At 38.9% G+C, this 18,336-nt stretch overlaps 1 protein-coding gene across 2 annotated transcripts in view; it reads left to right on the top strand.

Annotated features, from left to right (window-relative positions):
- The window catches only part of sema6a (sema domain, transmembrane domain (TM), and cytoplasmic domain, (semaphorin) 6A), a 140,848-nt gene extending 122,851 nt beyond the window's left edge, over positions 1–17,997 (top strand). For both annotated transcript variants that reach the window (XM_014995917.2, XM_014995916.2), the window contains one exon: positions 12,807–17,997. In XM_014995917.2, the coding sequence (XP_014851403.1) occupies positions 12,807–13,942 (1,136 nt within the window). In that variant the 3' untranslated portion in view covers positions 13,943–17,997. The remainder of the gene's footprint in view (positions 1–12,806) is intronic.
- Positions 17,998–18,336: the final 339 nt, after the last annotated feature.

Genomic DNA, 18,336 nt, shown 5'->3' with positions numbered 1-18,336 from the left:
CTTCCTTCCTGTCGTTTCTAAGCATCGCTGGCTTCAGGTGTCAACTGTACTGTGAAAACGTAAAAGTGGAAAACAGTGTACACATATGAGAAATGATTATAGAGTCTGAAACCAAGCAAATAAGTCATTTCATCTACATTTTAATGACTTAGATAAATTTATGCAGCAGAAATGAGGAATCAACATTCAGCAGCACCATCAATCTGGAGTTTATGCTTCAGCTAAAATATATTATCTCATATCCAAAGTCATTTGCAAGCTTGTTTATGATGTAAAAGAAATTAAAATTACCCCTTAAATTTTTCATTTGCAGCTGAGACAGAAATCTTATCTGCTAATGAATACTACAGTGCTGCCAATATGTATTAGTCCAACACCACCGGAGTAATTAGTAATGCTGCAAAGTGATGATTCACAGACAAATGATTATATTCGACACCCAGCAGCACCATTGTTTGGCATTCCAGCGGGGCCACTGCAGTAGCAGTGTTGTTGCTCGTGTTTCACAGTACATTTGAGCTTTGTGTGCGTCTAGCCAGGCCTCATCTCTCGCTGCTAAGATTCTGTGAAAAAGTATGTACCCCCTAACAGATGTCTTGTTTTTTTCCCTTTTTTTATCACATGCATGTTTCAGATCATCGAACTGATTTTGACAAAAAAAAATGCATTTTTCAAATGATGATTTCGTTTTTTTAGGGAAAGAAATCCATCCGAGTCAACCTCTGGCTTGGTCAGGAGTTAAGTTGATTAATTTTACTAGCCACATCCAGGCCTAATGACTGCCTGAAGTTGAAATCTCCTAAATTGTTGGTTTGGAAGGCTTTCATCTCTTAAAAAAAATCCTAAATTATAATTTGAAACCTGCATTTTGTATTTAATCGGTTCAGCCAAGTCTGATATTGTTTTATGATCTGAAACATATAAGTGGAATGCAAAAGAAAAAAAAGAGAAGATATCTGGAATGTGGACAATACTTCTCATGGGATTGTAAATGTTATTCTGTAGCACACATCTTGCCTTTCCTTCCATCACCTCCCCCATAAGCCATCAGCAGCCTATTCCTCCTTCCACCATCTGCTGCCATTGTGATCAGTCTCCCTTCCACAGGACCTCTGATCTGACTAGGCTGGCATGTTCCAAGGCTATACCTTACCTGGTGCAAATTAATTCCCAGACCAATTTTACAGAGCCTCCTTGCCCTGTCCCTGTCTTTCTCCTCCTTCTCGGCACCTTCTCGACTGTTTTTCCCGTTGCAGTCTGTCTCTTCGGCAGCTGATGTCATATCAGTTCTCCTATCTGCAGGAATGAATCCATTCCCTGCCTCTCCTTAGCTCCATTTCCTCTCAGATACCTGTCGCCTCTTCTCTGTCGAGCCTGGCTCTTCTCTTCCTCCCCCTCCGTTACATCCACCCTTTCCCCCACCCCCAACCTCGACCTGTAACCACTGCTGTGTTGCTCCAATTTATGGATTCATTATTGGTGAGGTGGAAGGAAAGTAGGGGGATGGAAAGAGACTTCAAGGAAAGAGACTTTAGGGATGAACGAATGGAGGGTCACGTGATGAAGATTTATTAAAGAGAATAGAACAATAATGTTGCACTGAAGGTTATGTGGAGGATAAGGGGAAGAGATGCAAGGAGACGAAATAGAGGAGAGGAGGATCTGAGGTGATATAAAATCTGCTGAGATATTGCAGCTGCAGAGTGGTCAAAAGCTTTTCTCTGTTTCTCCTTTTGTTTGTGTAGTGACAGAGAATTTGAGTCAGCCTAGGCTACACTACTCCTAAAAAACGTCTTTCCTTGAAGTAGGGATGCACGATATTGGATTTCTGGTCGATATCCGATATGCCGATATACTAAAACTCATTTGGCTGATAAGCAATACCAATATTGATATTTTTTTCTATACCTACTTACTGAAACTGTATGGCTTTCTCTACTGTGGAATTAAAATACTGCATTGTCTTTGTCAATTTAACCCTCTACCAAATGCAAATGCTAAAAGGGAGGCTGAAAATTATGTAACACTTTCAACTTATGTTCAATGTCAAATTTGTTAACGATATATCTTTTCAAACACTGCAAATTTGTAAATCTTCACAAAACTAAACTCAGCCTGTTCACGAGGAACATCAGTTGTGCATTAATACTTAACAGTTTTTTATGACGCTTTGCTGCAGGCATTATTGTCGCTGGTTTATCATATAAAACATCTTTTATATCGGTGAATTGTTTTGACAGAATGGCCGATGTCCGATATTAAATTTTACGCGTCATATCGATCGATACCATGCCAATAATACTGTGCATCCCTAATTTGAAGGAAAGGCCATAACCTGGATTACAGTTATCAGTTCAAAGCTAATTCATTGTGGTGTTTATAAATTAGTTAATCTCTAATTTATGAAAGAGTACGGGAGATTTTTAGTGATATTTGCCTTATGTAATGTTACGCTCAATAGGAATCCTACCCCTGAATATTTGAAATGGTTTTCATTCTACTAAGATATTTGTTTCTGGTAACATGCGAGACAAGCATCTCTTAAAATATAGGTTTATGTAGAAAATATAAGATCTTGGACAGTATCTGTTTCCATTTATATTCTGCAAATATAATCAGAAAAGAACCTTGCTTTTACCGAGTAAAAAGCACAATGTTTTTGATCAGATGTGCTTATCAAGAGCTAATGTAATTTATGATTTCCCTTCATGCTCGGATTTCACAGTAATACGACCTGTCAACTGACAGCTGCTCTGCAAGGGCTATTTTCAGCTGCAGGTATCTTTCTGACACCTGTGTGCCAACATGAGGCTGCGATGATAGAAAGGGACTGTGACCTCGTGGAGACGGCGATGGAGCACTTTTTCTTTTTCTTTCTTGTCAATGTGTCTCCGATTTCTCTTCATCTCATTCTGTGGGAAACAGAATTAGTAGGAAAACCCCCCCACTGTCATTTAGGATGCAGTGTGAATATATAACATTACATGTTTAAGTTGGTAAAAGAACACTACAGCAAAGAAATCAAAATCTAATTTTATTTTCCAACTGACATAGAAATCTTTGTTTTAATTTCTCAACTGCTTGTTAGCACAAATCATGAATCAGCCAATCACAGGGCTGAAAATCAATGCATTTGGATTTAGCTGTTTTGCTCAGGTTCAAACCTAGCATCACACAGGCTAGTCTGAGCAAAGTTTACCATTCTCTGAGGAACAGAAAATGGTAGCAAAAGCAGAAAATACCTTGGTAGAGAGTGTCAGTTTTTCTGTCTTTTCAGCAATATCATGCCTAGTGGGTGATGTCCCACTAGCTGAATGATTGGATTTACTCTAATCCTGTATAAAAAGCCATGGTGGGATTTAGGTGAAAGGTTGGTGTAATGGCCCTTTACGAAAGAAAAAAATAAAACCCAGTGTTTCAAAGAAACATGCAGATCCAACTGTAAAACTAAAATCCCTTCTACTCTAAAGCAGTCACCGTTGTGTTACTTGAGCTTTATTCTGCGTCTCCTTTCAGCTAAAGTGTGTTCAGGCTTTTGTGTAGCCGATCGAGAAATTATTTGCAGCTCATTTCGAGTGATTATAAAGACAATGGGCTGTATGTTTTTTTCCCGCAGCATTTACGCACTTCCTTGACTGACATCAACCCACAAGCCATAATTTCCTCGGCTGATTAGCTCATTGTTCTTTAAGGCCGCCTCTGTTTTCTACACACATTTACAGCTTTCATGTTTTGGCTGCACCAGAAGAGATTTCGCCTTTGCTGGACGCAACAAAGAAAGCAAAAAAAAAAAAAAGAAAACAAAAATCAGTCAAACCATGACTGGTCTTTCTTTTGACCTCACAAATTTCTCATCCACTTTCAGATGTCAGTTTTTGTTTTACGTAACACTCATATTAATCAGAGCGTACTACAAGCTCACTGTTTGTTCTTTGGTGGTTTTATTCCTGTTTATTAAAATATTTATTTGTAATTATGGCATAATAAGATACACTTAAGCAGGTCAACATCAGGAATCAATGTTAATTACTTTCCCACCTATTTTTTTAAAATTGTTTTAAGAATTCAATAGTTTGAGTAAAACTCTTCCTGCCAACTCTGTGTTCAATATGCCAGTATGTGATATTCCTGCACTCTGGCGATAATTAGCTCTATAATTTCATTTACATATCCCATCCTAAGCCGTATATTGTAACAACTCAGTCCTTAATCTTTAGCAGTGTCAGTTTAAGAAATCAAACAGAAATTTATGATTGTTCCCATGGATATTTGAATTACCCCGATGTACTATGACTATTAAATATCACAGTCTGCATGCAGGAAATTGGCTACAAGGTTAGTACATCACTTTTAATACCTGAGGTGCAGAATGATATAATTAGAGATTTAATTATATCTTGACTAGCTAATCAGTATGCTTTGCTGCAACTCTGAATTGTCTGATGAAGGCTTTAATATTGAATAATACCATTAATGCAAGTGGCTCTTGAACACAAACATACACAAGACTTAATGGGATAATATCCGAGCAGCGAGGAGGATCAAAGGGATTTTCATAAATGCTGTCACCGTCTAAGAACCAGTGTCCTTTTTTTGGAAGACACGCAAAGCAAAGCGTGTCCTAAACAGAAAATTCTCCTGCAGAACTTCCTGCAGTAAAGGCAGCATGAACCACTTACAGGGCATATATAATCAATTTCAAAATCTGGTAGGAAGCTTATAGCTCACATTAGTTAAAACTGTCATTTTTAAAAGTGGAGAAAATAGAACACCTTATTCAAACATCAATGATTAACACAATGCCATCCAAAACAAAAGCAGGAAAGTTCAAATCAATTGTGAGCTTATGAAGTTGAAATGTAAGTGGTGATTTATGCAGTGAGGAGAAGGAAATTAAGACAAATGCTACATGAATGCAAAAGCTTGGAGGCTGAATGTATTGGCAACAAAAATGATTATTCAGCCCAAAGCTGAAATTTGTCCTCCAGTTCTGACCAGCATTGTCAGCAACATGCACAAACCTGCATCAATTCTTGAAAACATAATATTTTATATTAGCAATGGTTGTATAAAACATTTGAGCAGCTGAAAGTCTCACTTATACACATAATGTGTGGTTGATGCAGTTGCACACATTTGGTCACTTAAAGCTGCCGTCATACATGTGGTAGTTGGAAGAGCTGTAAAGATATTGATAGAAAATCCATCAACCATTTGGCTCACATCAAAAAGTCCCAGCTGAAGCTAAATATTATATGCAAGTAGTGGTAGTTACTGATGTACTTTCATAAAGTTGACATGGATGTAAGTAGACATTTGTCCTTTCAGGGGAGAAAATAAAAAGTAAAAACCCATCTTACCCAAGACACTTTATGCTCACAAACAACACTTGCAATTTGCTACTTTGTTGCAATCCTATCCCTGAGCTTTAGGTTGATCTTTCTCTTATAGCCAACGTTAAAAATGTCTCGTCAAATTGTGGTAAGAAGAAGAATCTGCTCTCCCTCTTCACGTATTTGCTTTTAAGAATACAACCAACTTTTCTTGCACAAAAGATCTTTGTAGAAAGTAAAAGTGCTCTCTCCTTCCTTCCAATTTTCTGAAAATGTCCTCTGTCTCTGCATTCTCATCCATAAAGGAAGAGTGACATGGCTCCAAAGGTCTTTTTTATGTCAGGCACCTACGTTTTACGAATCTGCTGCAAACAGCAATAAAAACACTGATTATAATTTAAGATGTCTGCTCCCATAATTAGGGTCGGCTGCACTGTTTTTCAGCACATGACACATGAGTGAGTCCAGTTGAGTTTGATAGAGGTTCTATCATTCCTCATACCGCGTCTTTGTGTTACACACAGTAGTCAAAAGGTTAGGGCCCGCTACAAAACCCCTCTGTGATGTTTAACCGCCTTTGAAGTTTCCCCAACACCAACACAAAGACAGGCTCTGTGGGCTTAAGGCAGACTGTGCCTGTGAGGAGATTAAAAGAGCGTACGCGGTCCTCTGTGTGTGTTGGACAGATAGAGATAGAGAGGATTCGCATGTTCCAGTCACAGCAGATTACAATTTTTTCTGATTTACAACAGCTGCGGACCCAGTCTGTTTTGACACGAAGACGTATCGGAGCATCAGAGTGGTGTGTTTAATATCTGAATCTCGAGACCCGAGGCAGAGTGAAATTAAAACTAAATCACACACAGAGAAGCGTCGAGCCACCGCATGCTTTGCAATTCATCTGGGGGAAGTAGCAAGTTTTAAAACCAGAAGATTGTGGGTCAGGATGAGGCTAGAGGGTTTCTGTGGGTTTTAGCAGAACTTTGAAACTCAAAGGTCAAGTTGTATCAGTTTTGAAAAGTTTTCCGAGCATCACTGAGTGCAAGGGGGAAAAGAGAGACGCGTTGCCACCTAGATTCAAAAGCCTGAAGTCATGTGATTTGAGTGAGGCAGCTGAGGCGTCTTCTGCAGCAACTTCTCTGGCTTTGATGTGAGAGAAACAACTCCCGAGAAAGATAGAAGCCTTTAAAGTTTCACCTTTTTTCCCTTATTTTTGTTTTACCCAAGGCCTTGAAATTGTGTTTTTTGTGTTACTGTAAGCTTTCAGAAGAGGTAAGGGATTATTAGTGGAGCAGAAAGAAGTAAAAACAAAAGCAAAGTACAGATTTTCCAAACAGAGTCCCACGTATTGGGCAGGATCAATAAGACTTTGCTTGTTGGATGAAAAACTAATGAGAAAATTTAAGTCTAAAGTTTACAAGGATGCATAACTCCTTGTCCAATCTGTCTCTACTTTTCCTACACATTTGTACTCCTTGCAGGGTGATGAGGCCATTTCTCCAGTGGTCAGTGTGCAAGGGGTGGGGCATACCTTGAACAGGTCGCCAGTCCCTCTAAGAGACCCTGCAAAATGATTTATACCACTTAAATCGATCAATATTTTGTCAGTTTGCAACCACCAAAATAAATGTGCTGTATTGGAAATTTCTTTACAAATAAAATCTTAGAAGTTTGACATGCATTTGTGTTCACCACCACTCAGTCAATATGTTTTCTTTTTTTATGGTGCATTTATGACTTCATGTCTTTTGTCTTTACCAGATTTACACATTTTAAAAAGGCTGACATTTTTGCCCGTTACCGTTTGCAAAAATGACTCATCCTCAGTCAGATTAGACAAAAAGCACTTCCAAACTTTAACTTTCATGTCTTGTTACTTATTCTCAATTGGATGTAGGACTGGACTTTGACTAGACCATTTAAGCAATAAGCTCTGGAGTTATTGTCCTACTGGCAGGTGACCAGTTTTCTTCCAGGATTAAATTATTTCTTGCTCTGACTATCCTCCCATCATATCTGGCCAGTTGTTTCTGCTGGGGAGGAAAAGCGTCCCCACAGCATGATGCTTCCACCACCTTGTTTCATGGTGTATTCACAATATCAACTACATGCCAAATGGACTACAGACTATTTGGCATGTAGTCCAAAAAGTTGAATTCCAGTTTCATCTTCATCTTCTAAATATTGGGTAGATACTGAAGACACTTTTCTACCAGTAATTTAATTCAGTGGGCCGAAAGAAATGCAACTCTGTTTTGCATTATTTGCAGAAAACAAATTTGCAAACAGAAACCTTTTTTCTTCAAGCTTTGAGCTACGTTGTGTTTGCCAATCACATAAAAATAATTGAAATTTGTGGTTGTGACCAATTAAAATACTGTAAGAGACCCTCATTCACATTTAAGCCCAACAGCATTTCAGTGTCTCCATTAAACTCAACCAGCATGTTTTTGAGCAGGTGAAAGAACATTTAAAGTAAAATCCAAGATCCCAGCTCAAGTAACTTTAACAATAATGTTCTGTGAAGGACAGAGATGAATGACCTATTTGCTATTAACAAGGGTTAAAGGACCTGATAGTTTGGGCCAAGCTGTATGTTTATGCTCCCACTTTCATTTTCCAGTTGGCTTCTGGAGATTTCCGAGGTTTCTTGCCTCGAGTGATCCTTGAATTCTTTCTGCATCACTTCTTTGTTAGCAGAAATATTCACCCCAACTGCTCTCATAAGGCGCCCACCACCACTGTGACCACTATCCTTTCCTTTCTGCCAAAAGATGATAACTCACGAAGAGCACATGGTTGTAATTACAGCCTTCGCCGTTTCCACAGTGGAGAACTCTTTCCATGCAGAAACTTACCACTGCAAGAGAAAACAGTCTCACAGCTCAAGGAAGTCAAAAGTTGTTGAAAACCATAAAAAAAAGAAGACATGAGAGCAGAAAGTCAACAAAATGAGATATGGCAGTGAAGAGAGGTATCTTTTTCTGACTCAGATGTTAATGCATGAGAAGGGAAGCAGATGTTTCACCCCACAGACAGGCCATTTGGTCACACAGGTTCTCAGCAAAACACTTGTCAAACCCCAACGCCTCGCAGCAGATAAGGCTCATCACTCCTCACACCATCCATAGAGCCAGGCACATCCCTTCTGTCATAAAAAATAAGTTTTAACCTCTTTAGTTCGACTCCGAATGAAAGATGGAAAATCTGCATGTCATCAGCTTTCTCCTGATAAATCAGAAGTTTTAGTTTTGCGATAATCAGACAAAACTTTTTTTTCTTACTTATCCAGGTTGAACTTTAAAGTTCAAACACAGACTGAAGTATTTCTCAGTGATTGATTTCAGCCTTGAAAACAGCTTTTAAAGTCACGTTGGGGGACTAATGAAGTATGTCTGCTGTAAGTGAGGATTATGGATGTTGGTTTAACAGAGTCTGGATTTCAGTTTCATGAGAACAGATTATCAGGTCGTCTCTGCGTCTGTGTTGCGTCTCGCTGAGGAGACACAGAGGATATTCTGACACAGCCGAGCAAAAGACAACAAACAGAAATACCCGACCACGTTCGGGTTTCAAAGCATTACTGCGTCCAGTTTGGCTTGAGATACTTTTCTTTAAACTAAACTGATATTGAAACTCATAGTGCAGATATTAGAAGTACTACAGGCAGACAAAAAAAGCAGATGAAACCTTTATTCAACTCAACGATCCAGCCTAATTAATTCAAATATATTCTATTTAACTCATCTTTAAATGCCATTTTACAAAGTGAATTCCTACAACTTGAGCAGAACTGGGAGAATCAACAGACAAAAATGCACACATAAGCAGACATTACATCATACTTGGAGTAAAAATTTGAAGAACGATTTCCTGTTTAAACGAAGCAAAAATATGCTCACTCAAAGCAAATTTAGTGAAATTAGGTGTTTAACGGATGTCAGCTTTTGAGATGCATTTACTAATTAGCTTCTTCAGGAGCTCCTGCCTTCGACTTCAACAGAAAAACTAGCAGAGACACTGAAAACGACTCACGTGCATCTCGGATGCAACTTAAATATGTGTGGATTGGGTGTTTATTTACCTTTCCACTCACTTTTTTAAAACTTTAATTCAAAACTACTTTAATATACAGTCAAGGCCAAAATTGTAAAAGTATATTCCAGTGGTAGATTTAGAGGTAATGTTTGTCTACAAAAAGGGATGAGGCAGTCCATTGTCTCTCCCCTGAAAAATATCACAAACATTACTCACATTTTTAATAAAAAAAATGCATCATCTTATTCAAAAGTCAATGAAATTACAGCAATAAAACTATTATTATTTTCTATCCAGCTTTTTGCATATTTCTGCTGGTATTCTACCAATTTACCTTGAGTAAAGAGCTTCAGGTCTATGAGGTTGGATGACCTCCCTGACATTACCCTAATCTTTAGCTCTGTCCACAAATTTTCTATTAGATTCAAAGAAGGTCTTTGACTGGGTCATTCTAAAATATTATGTTCAAATAGGTTAGGAACCACAACCACCTGCGAAAAGCTAAAATCCACAAATACCTGACTGCCTATTTTTAATAGATCAAACACCAAATATACCTTAATATTCATTAAAACTATTTTTTTAGAGGATGTTACATATTTGTTGATCAGTTGTTCACGGGCAACTGTCTTTATGTTCACAGTCTTTATGAAAACAAAGATTATAAAAGGACAATGTATCAAATTTTTCTTTATCTCAAAATATCTAAAAGATGGATGATTGATCAGTTACAGAGAAGAAACTCCAGTCTATTCACAAACGTAGACATCTGGGGTTTAGCATCGAAGTCCAGCACAAAACGATTTATAACATGTCCACAGCTGAGTGGCAGAAGGCACAGATCAGTTACTGCGGACAGAGGACAGAGCAGGTGGACTTCATCACACAAAGAGCAGCCGCGGCACATTCAATAGCCTTGATGCAGGTGTGTACTTCACTCTTTGTCCAATAGTACGGCATATATCACTGTCTGTGGAGTGAAAACAGATTTCTCAAGCTCCACTGTGCATCATATATATCTCTCAAGCAGATCACTGCAACCTGTAAAGCTGCAGGAAATACCACAGCTTTAACTAAGCCTGTATCTGTGTCTCCAGGTCCTGCTCCCTGGGACTCGCACTCCTAAATGTCTTTTTTTTTCTGACTAAACCTTCTCCAACACCATTGATTTAATTGAACAAATTACCTTAAGAGCTGGATAATACTTGCCAACTTCAATCAACGACTGATCGATGCATCATCGCAATATGTATTAAATAATGCTACATTACTAAAACATGTATGTAATACTTCAAATATTCCAACCTCAGCAGGACACGTAAAGCTCCTTTTTAAAGGCACAAATTCCCCTAAGAATTAATTGACACATCTTTAAAACCTGTTCTATTCTCAGCACTGTAAAATAAATTTATACTGACAAAAAAAACATTAAGTTGGTGCCCGTTTTAAAAAAGGTAAAAGAAAGTGGTCCAGCTTAAAAATAGTAATATCTTAGAGTTGTTTTGTGCTGCTCAACTAGATCCGTCTCCACGGCATTTTGTTGGCACCAGAGAACGATCCGGCTGCACTCCTCTAACATGCTGCTACTGGGGAAACCAGAAACGTCTGTTTGGTTTGTGTTTTCTTGGTGAAGCTCTGCTCTACCTCAACAAGAAACACAGTTTATGGTTCAGTAATGGCACAAAACTGTTTAGGATGCGGGTTGCGGGTTTCCTTGGAGAACAGTTGTTGAGTGGATATATTTGCATAAAGCCACTCCGCATTTTATGGTATATATATATATATATATATATATATATATATATATATATATATATATATATATATATATATATATATATATATATATAATACCTCAAAATAAATCTTATTACAATAAGATTCCACTGAAAAATTCTGGAAAGTTCAACTTTTTTAATTTTAGTATAGTTATTCATAAAAAGTTATGTTAAAAAATTATTTTATTCAAAGAAGTCACCAAGCCTTAAAATTGAGGCTTTTTTATGCACACATTTTTCAGTTGAGCAGATGTCTTTTAGTTTAACTTGGTTGTAAAAATATGACATGACTCAGGGGTAAAACTCCTCCTAGCCACTCCTAAAAATGTGAAAAACAGGAAAACAATCATTTAAAGAAAATGCAAACATGTGTGTTGATCTTCAGAATTAAGAAAATTCTTCTCTCCATATTTAGAGTCGGAGGAAAAACTTTAATTGTTCAAATGATGGACAGAAGAGACTCAAAGAATATAAGAAAGCAGTAGTGCTTAAATGGTTTCCACGGTTTGTACTAATAGTAATAAATGTGTTATACCTTAATATGCATTAATATGCAGATTGGGCATCGTCTGGGCTCTACCACAGAAGCTAATCTCTGCTCTTGGGTTTTCAGCCAATCAGTGCTAAGGAAAGTAAATGGTGCTTCTGGATTGGCTGCTTTGTAAACGCCAGTCAATACTGAGTGAAGTAACATTGCATCTAGATACCTCAACTTTTCAAACTGCATATTGTTTCAGATATTGTAGACATGCTCTATGAAAAGACACAATTTTTTCACAAATATTTTAGAGTTAAAAATCGGTGCAAATATGTAAACCGTAGAGTAATACTTCAACAAATCTCAAACTGTCCTATAACAAGTACATAGTCACTGCAGAAATCAAATAAGCAATAGAAAACTTCCATTTTTATATGTTTGGGATTTTTTTGTGGCGCCCCCAGTTTGTGGTGCTCTGGGTGGAGAGTCATATTGCTCATGTCATGACCCCTGTCAGTATGTACTGAAATCAAATGTTATCTTTGATTCTGGTTTACAACCTGAAACATGTTGATCCTACTCTCCAAATGTCACAGTAACTCACAGCTGCTTCTATTAAATTATCTATTTTCATGCATCTCCTATTTTAGTCTTGGAGAATCATTCAAATCCCCAATGATGCAACTCATTGGATTCACTGCCTAATCAGAGGCTTTTCAATGTATTCTCTAGGATTCGTGAGATTGGATTCAAGCTTTATGAAAAGTCTCACATTTGCAGCCGTGAAAAGAAAAGGGGTTTGAGTATTTCATGCTCCTTTATCTGCTCTCGAATCATTCTCATTTTACCAGGAGGTTTTATGTGGGATTTAAAAATGGGAATCCTAATCACCTCTGAAAAACATCCTCACTCTGAGATTGTGTCTTAGGGAAATATTGAATTTCCACACCTGAAGCTACCATTTGCAGTCATTATGAAAAGTAGTTTTTTTTTTTTTAATAATAGGATAAATCTTCCTTCATTTGCATATTTTCCATAAAATGATTGGAGCTTTTAATCTTCCGCCGTCTTCTGAAATTACATATAAATCATCTGTAATTCTAGTTTTTGTTTGTTTGAAAATGTCAGCCTTCTTTGCCCTTTTGAGTGACTGTTGTTTGTCAATGTGTCTCTCTGCAGGTGTGATCCGTGAGAGCTACCAGAAGGGTCGTGACCAGCTGGTTCCCGTGACCCTGTTGGCCATAGCTGTCATCTTGGCTTTTGCGATGGGCGCCATCTTCTCAGGTCTCATCGTCTACTGCGTCTGTGACCACCGGCGGCGAGATCTGGACCTGACAGGTCGCAAGGAGAAGGACAGCCTGCATCTCCACTCCCGCCGCGGGTCGATGAACAGCGTGACCAAGCTGACCGGTCTGTTTGAGACGCAGGCCAAAGATGGCCGCCCGGAGGCGATTCTCACCCCTTTGATGCACAATGGGCGACTGACGCCAAATGCCAAGATGCTGATAAAAGCCGACCAGCACCACCTGGACCTCGCTGCTCTGCCAACGCCTGAATCCACGCCGATGCAGCCGCGTCGCAAGCCCAGCCGTGGAAGCCGTGAGTGGGAAAGAAATCAGAACCTCATCAACGCTTGTACCAAGGACATGCCGCCTATCGGGTCTCCTGTCATCTCCACGGACCTGCCCCTGAGGGCTTCACCTGGTCACATCCCCAGCGTTGTCGTTTTGCCTTTGCCGCAGCATCAGCATCAGCTTCCGCCTCACCTGCAGCAGTCCTACCAGCACGAGTATGTGGAGCAGCCCCATCACAGCGACCTGGGCATGGCCCACGGCGTCATGGAAGACCAAGGGGCCACCTTGGAGTACAAGCCAGGAAAGAGCCACATGATGGATGCAGACGGGATGCTTCCACCTCGCGTTCCCCAGCGAGAGGCATCCCTCACCGTCCCTCCTGCCGTCCCACAGATGGGCAAACGTCTGGAGGTCCACTCGTCAGTGTACGGCCTCCGGAAAGGATCGGCGTCTTCTGCTTCTGGATCCTCAGCGCTGAAGAAGCACAACACCAACTCATCCAACTCCTCCCATTTGTCGAGACATCACAGCTTCCGTGTGGAGACCCCGCCGCCCGCCCCCCAGAGGGTGGACTCCATACAAATGACAACGCAGGGCATATCGCTCTCTCGGCAGCCTGGGATGATCACTTACGGCTCGCTGCCTCGAACGGGCAGCAAACACCTCAAACCCGACGTTCCCCCGAAACCCTCCGTAGTCTCTCTCTCAACAAAAGCAAAGTCCAGTGACTCCGGCACATAGTCAGCTCGTAACCCATTTAAGCCAGACTGAACAGACAGAAGCTAAAGGTGTTTTCAGACAGAAGAAACAGGGACTACTGTACAACTTGCATCTCCTTTTAGTGCATTTGTTTGTTTTTGGTGGAAATTCACAGATTTTGTTTTTAAATAATTTGTTTTTATATAAATATGTAAATATCCAATGGATGTTGTCTGTTGTTGAGCTCAGATCAGCTCCCAGTTTGTCTGTAAACACAAAGAGGAAGATGTACTCCTGAGAGAGGAAGTGAAGCCTGTCCTGGTATTTCACATATTGGCACCCTGTAGCATTCAAGATGGTGGCTCCCCTGTTTGTAGTGTCTTCAGCCACCCGGACTTGACTTATCATACGTTATCGTGCCGATGGACGGTGAGCGTACAGGGGTCAGGGGACGGAGAATAATCAATGTACAGAAGCACTCAGAGAGACTGGATTCGGACTGAGTCCTGTTGGAAACTGTGAAGAGAGTCTCAGTGTTACAGCAATCAAGACCTGGGTGGGTTCTGCTGAGGCCCGGCCAGAAGAATCTCCTACTGTACTGAACAATACGTGACTGTTAATACTAATAGCCTGTTGTATTTATTTTTATTAAGTGCTTTAAAAGAACAAACTGACTTTCTAGGCTTGGACAGAGAGTGGAGACAACGAAGAGGTCTTTTAATAATAATTAATCAAGTGAGGAAAAAAAAATATTTAAAGTCATTAAACTGGAGCCAGTAGAACTTTTCTTGTAGACTTTAAAAAAAGGTCTCACTGCAGCTCGAGATACGACGACGACGACGAGGTGGAGATATTTATTTAAACTGTGCCAGAACAGACTTTTACCTTTTCAGACCAGAGTTTCCATTGTTTTCAACCAATCAAGATGAAAAAAAAGATCTCCAAAATCTCCCCCTTTCACTCCTCCACCAAGCAAACCCTCGACCCTCCCCTCCAATCAGCACTGTGGTTTTTTTTTCGTCTGAGTCCAAAACATTCGTCCTGATTAACTCACTGTTGCATGTTACACATAAAAGGAAGAGGCGCAGCAACAGTGCAGGAATCAGTGCTCAAAACTAAGCTAAACGTTGCGACAGAGCGACGCCGGTCCAGCGCGGCGCCACGTGGACGAGCAGGCGGAGAAAAAAATGGAAACAATAAGAAAAAGAAGAAAAAAAAAACAAAAGAAAAACTTTTTATCGTCTGCTTATTTTTCCACATGTAAATTTGTGCCTTACACCCTAAAGTAGTGACAATGTTTTTCTTTAATAGTTGTTAACTTTGTGTCCTTGTTGTATTCCTTTTTTGTTTTTATTTTCTTACGTCATGATATTTCCCTTGTTTGATAAAAATGCAGTTAAAGAATGTAGGTGTTATTGTTGTAATTCTGGTCCCTTAGACATTAACACAGTTAACAGGTCAGACGGAGGAGAGGAAGGAGCGATCACTTTCTTCTTTTTTTACTCTTTCTGCACACACACTCACTCAATCATCTTTGTGGTTCATTTCTGACTGTGCCATTAACGCGCTTTGAGCCGCCGTTCATGTTGTGTTGGCATTGTCTGCAATTCTTTTTCTTCTTTTTTTCCTTTTTTTATACAAGCTAAACGTTCCTGATGTTGGTTTTTATTCATTTTTGTTGTTTGGTGTGATGACCAGAACAGTTAAGATTTGCTACGAGCTGAGAAGGCCGAGGTAGCTTTCCGGTGCATTGCAATAATACTGCAACAACAGCACCGTAGCGAGCTATTAGTATGAGATACAATAGGCCCCCAGTGAGCTACAGAAGCTCACTGCTTCTTATAAGCATTCATTTCTTAGGCAGTTGCATAAACAGGCTGGTTCCTGTGAAGAAAGCTGGGATTTTAAAACAGTAGTGAAGAAGTTTCTCTATTTAACCCCGTTTTTTTGTAAGAAAACTATTTGAAAAAATACTAGTGTTGCTTTTTTTAAAATTATTTTGCTTCACTGACTCTTATTATTAAGGCCTGAGAGTTTGACTTATATGACCTCTTATGTTTCCTTCGATCACCCCTCACCAAAACACTTAAATCAGTGGAGCACTCTTCTATTGTTGTATGTGTAGATAGGTCAAAGTTTTCTTCATGTCCAGCAGTTTTTTGTTTTTTTTCCATGTCTCAATGGAGGAAAGCCAACAATGTCTCTATCCACAGCTAAACTAAGAGGGTGATGTAGGATCTGAGAATGGGTTTCTGGTTTTCATGTGTTGTCTATATGCTTACAGGATTTGGCTGAAAATATCTTCAAAGCAGGAGTCAGCTCAACGGTTCTCTATTAAAACATGTTGAACAGTTTTTCCAGGAAATATAGTCGGTTATGTTTGTTTATTTTTTTGTTATTTGTAACTTTTATTTATACAGGGTGTCTCATTGAGATCCAAGATCTCATTTAAAAGATAGACATGTTTTGATGAAACAAAGAAAATTACAAATAGCAACAAAACAAGCAATTGAGAAATTTTTTGCCACCTTTGTTTCAAAACTTGTGTAAAATATAACCGTACAATAAAATATGTGGCGTTTGTAAAAGCATAACCTCGCTCTGCAAAGTCCTGAAAAATTCAACTTCTACATTTGCGAAAAATCTGTTCAATTAAAAAAAAAAAAAAAAAAAAAAAAAAAAAATATATATATATATATATATATATATATATATATATATATATATATATATATATATATATACAAATCACCAGTGCTAAGACAACCACTTTTTTTTTACCAAAGGTCTTCTACAAAATTTAAAAAGTTTGGATCAAAAACAGAGACGGATCTCTGACCATTCCTCTTTCTACTGTCACAAAATGATCCAGCTTGACACATCCAGGAATATTCCACCAGTACACTAACTAGTTTTTAGATATAACCAGCCCACAGCATTACACATCCTAACAGTGGGCATGAGGGGCTTTTTTGCACTCATTTGTTGTTTTATGTCAAACTCGCCTAGACTGAAATGACTAAAGTACAGGGTTCTAGTTCTTATCCCAATGGACTTCAGCACATTCCACATTTTGCCTTTTTTTCTGGCATTTCCAAACATCTACGTAACATTTAAAAGTTGTTTTAGTGACCCACAATACTCTGCTCCCAGAAATGATGGCAAGATAAATATGGATCCTCTTCTAGTCTATCTCTAGTCAAGTTGTTTTAAACTTTTTAAATAATTGCTCTCCTGGCAGAAACTGGAAATATTTGTGAAATCATATTAATCAACTTAAAATAAATTCCAATAATTATGCCACTGGTGATTTTGTTACAAACAATTCACTCTTAAAAGTGTTTTTTTTTTTCTCCCCGCTGCTAAATAATTGCGCTCAATTTAAAAGTTTGGATGTTTCTGTAATTACAGGGTGAGGTTATGTTACCACAAAGAAAGATGAATTTATTTTGAAGCCTTTCATATGCCATCAGCGCTGCCATCCAACGGGCATAAGTAGTCCAAAATAACAAGGTTTCATCCTTCACACAAGTCCATCCCTTTTTGCCGGTGTTTCAAATATGTTTTCCTGGAATGAAACTGACAACTTGTTCGTAAACCTTTTGATTCATGAATCATCACGTCCACACAGACGGAGAACAACAACCCGTGTCTGGGTGAGAAGGTTTAAACATCCACCGTCTCGTGTGGACACGTGAACATATCTGGGCGTTTATTTTGAGCGTCGAGCATTTCGACGTCGAGCATTTCGACGTCAGCAGGACCGCAGGAGTTTTCGACAGGCTGGATTAGGACTGACTGTGACGGCCGCTGTGGGCAGTGAGGTTCTTTAGTGTGTGCCTTTTTTGTCTTTCACCCTTGTTATAATTCACTGCTGTTAGATGCAAATCAACTCTTATCGACTTTTCAAACTTTTGAACTTTGTAAGCTTGTAAGATATTGTGACGTCACAAAGTTTTTTGCCCTACTCTCTCTCCACTTCCTTAACATCTGATTCACAGCTTAATGTATGTTGTAAAGGAAAAAAAAACTCTTTAATTTAATGCAAAATGTAATGAAAAAAAAAAGGAAATAAAATTCTTGTCATGAAAACTTGATTTGTCCTTGCTGTCTCGCTTGCTTCTTTGCCGGAGGCTGTCTAACATTTACCTTTTGTGCGACATGAAAATAAAAATCTTGCTTCATACAGGATCTGAACTCGTTAGAGAATAATTGTAAGAAAAACATTTCACTTTGTGACCTTCAGCTCTTCTCTGACTGTGAAAATCTCATGAGTATGAGGAAGCATTCCTTAAACTTGAGACACAAAGCGGGTTTGTGGATTAAAGCTTTTTGAATCTACAGATGCATCTTAGGAAATTAAAATATCATTGAAAAGTTCATTTATTTCAGTAACTCAATTAAAAATGTTTTCATTACACACACGCTAATGTATT

This window comes from Poecilia mexicana, unplaced genomic scaffold, assembly GCF_051168715.1.
Source record: "Poecilia mexicana isolate PSO_F unplaced genomic scaffold, ASM5116871v1 scaffold_9, whole genome shotgun sequence".
In the NCBI taxonomy this organism is placed as follows: domain Eukaryota; kingdom Metazoa; phylum Chordata; class Actinopteri; order Cyprinodontiformes; family Poeciliidae; genus Poecilia; species Poecilia mexicana.
This window is presented reverse-complemented; position numbering and strand designations above follow the sequence as displayed.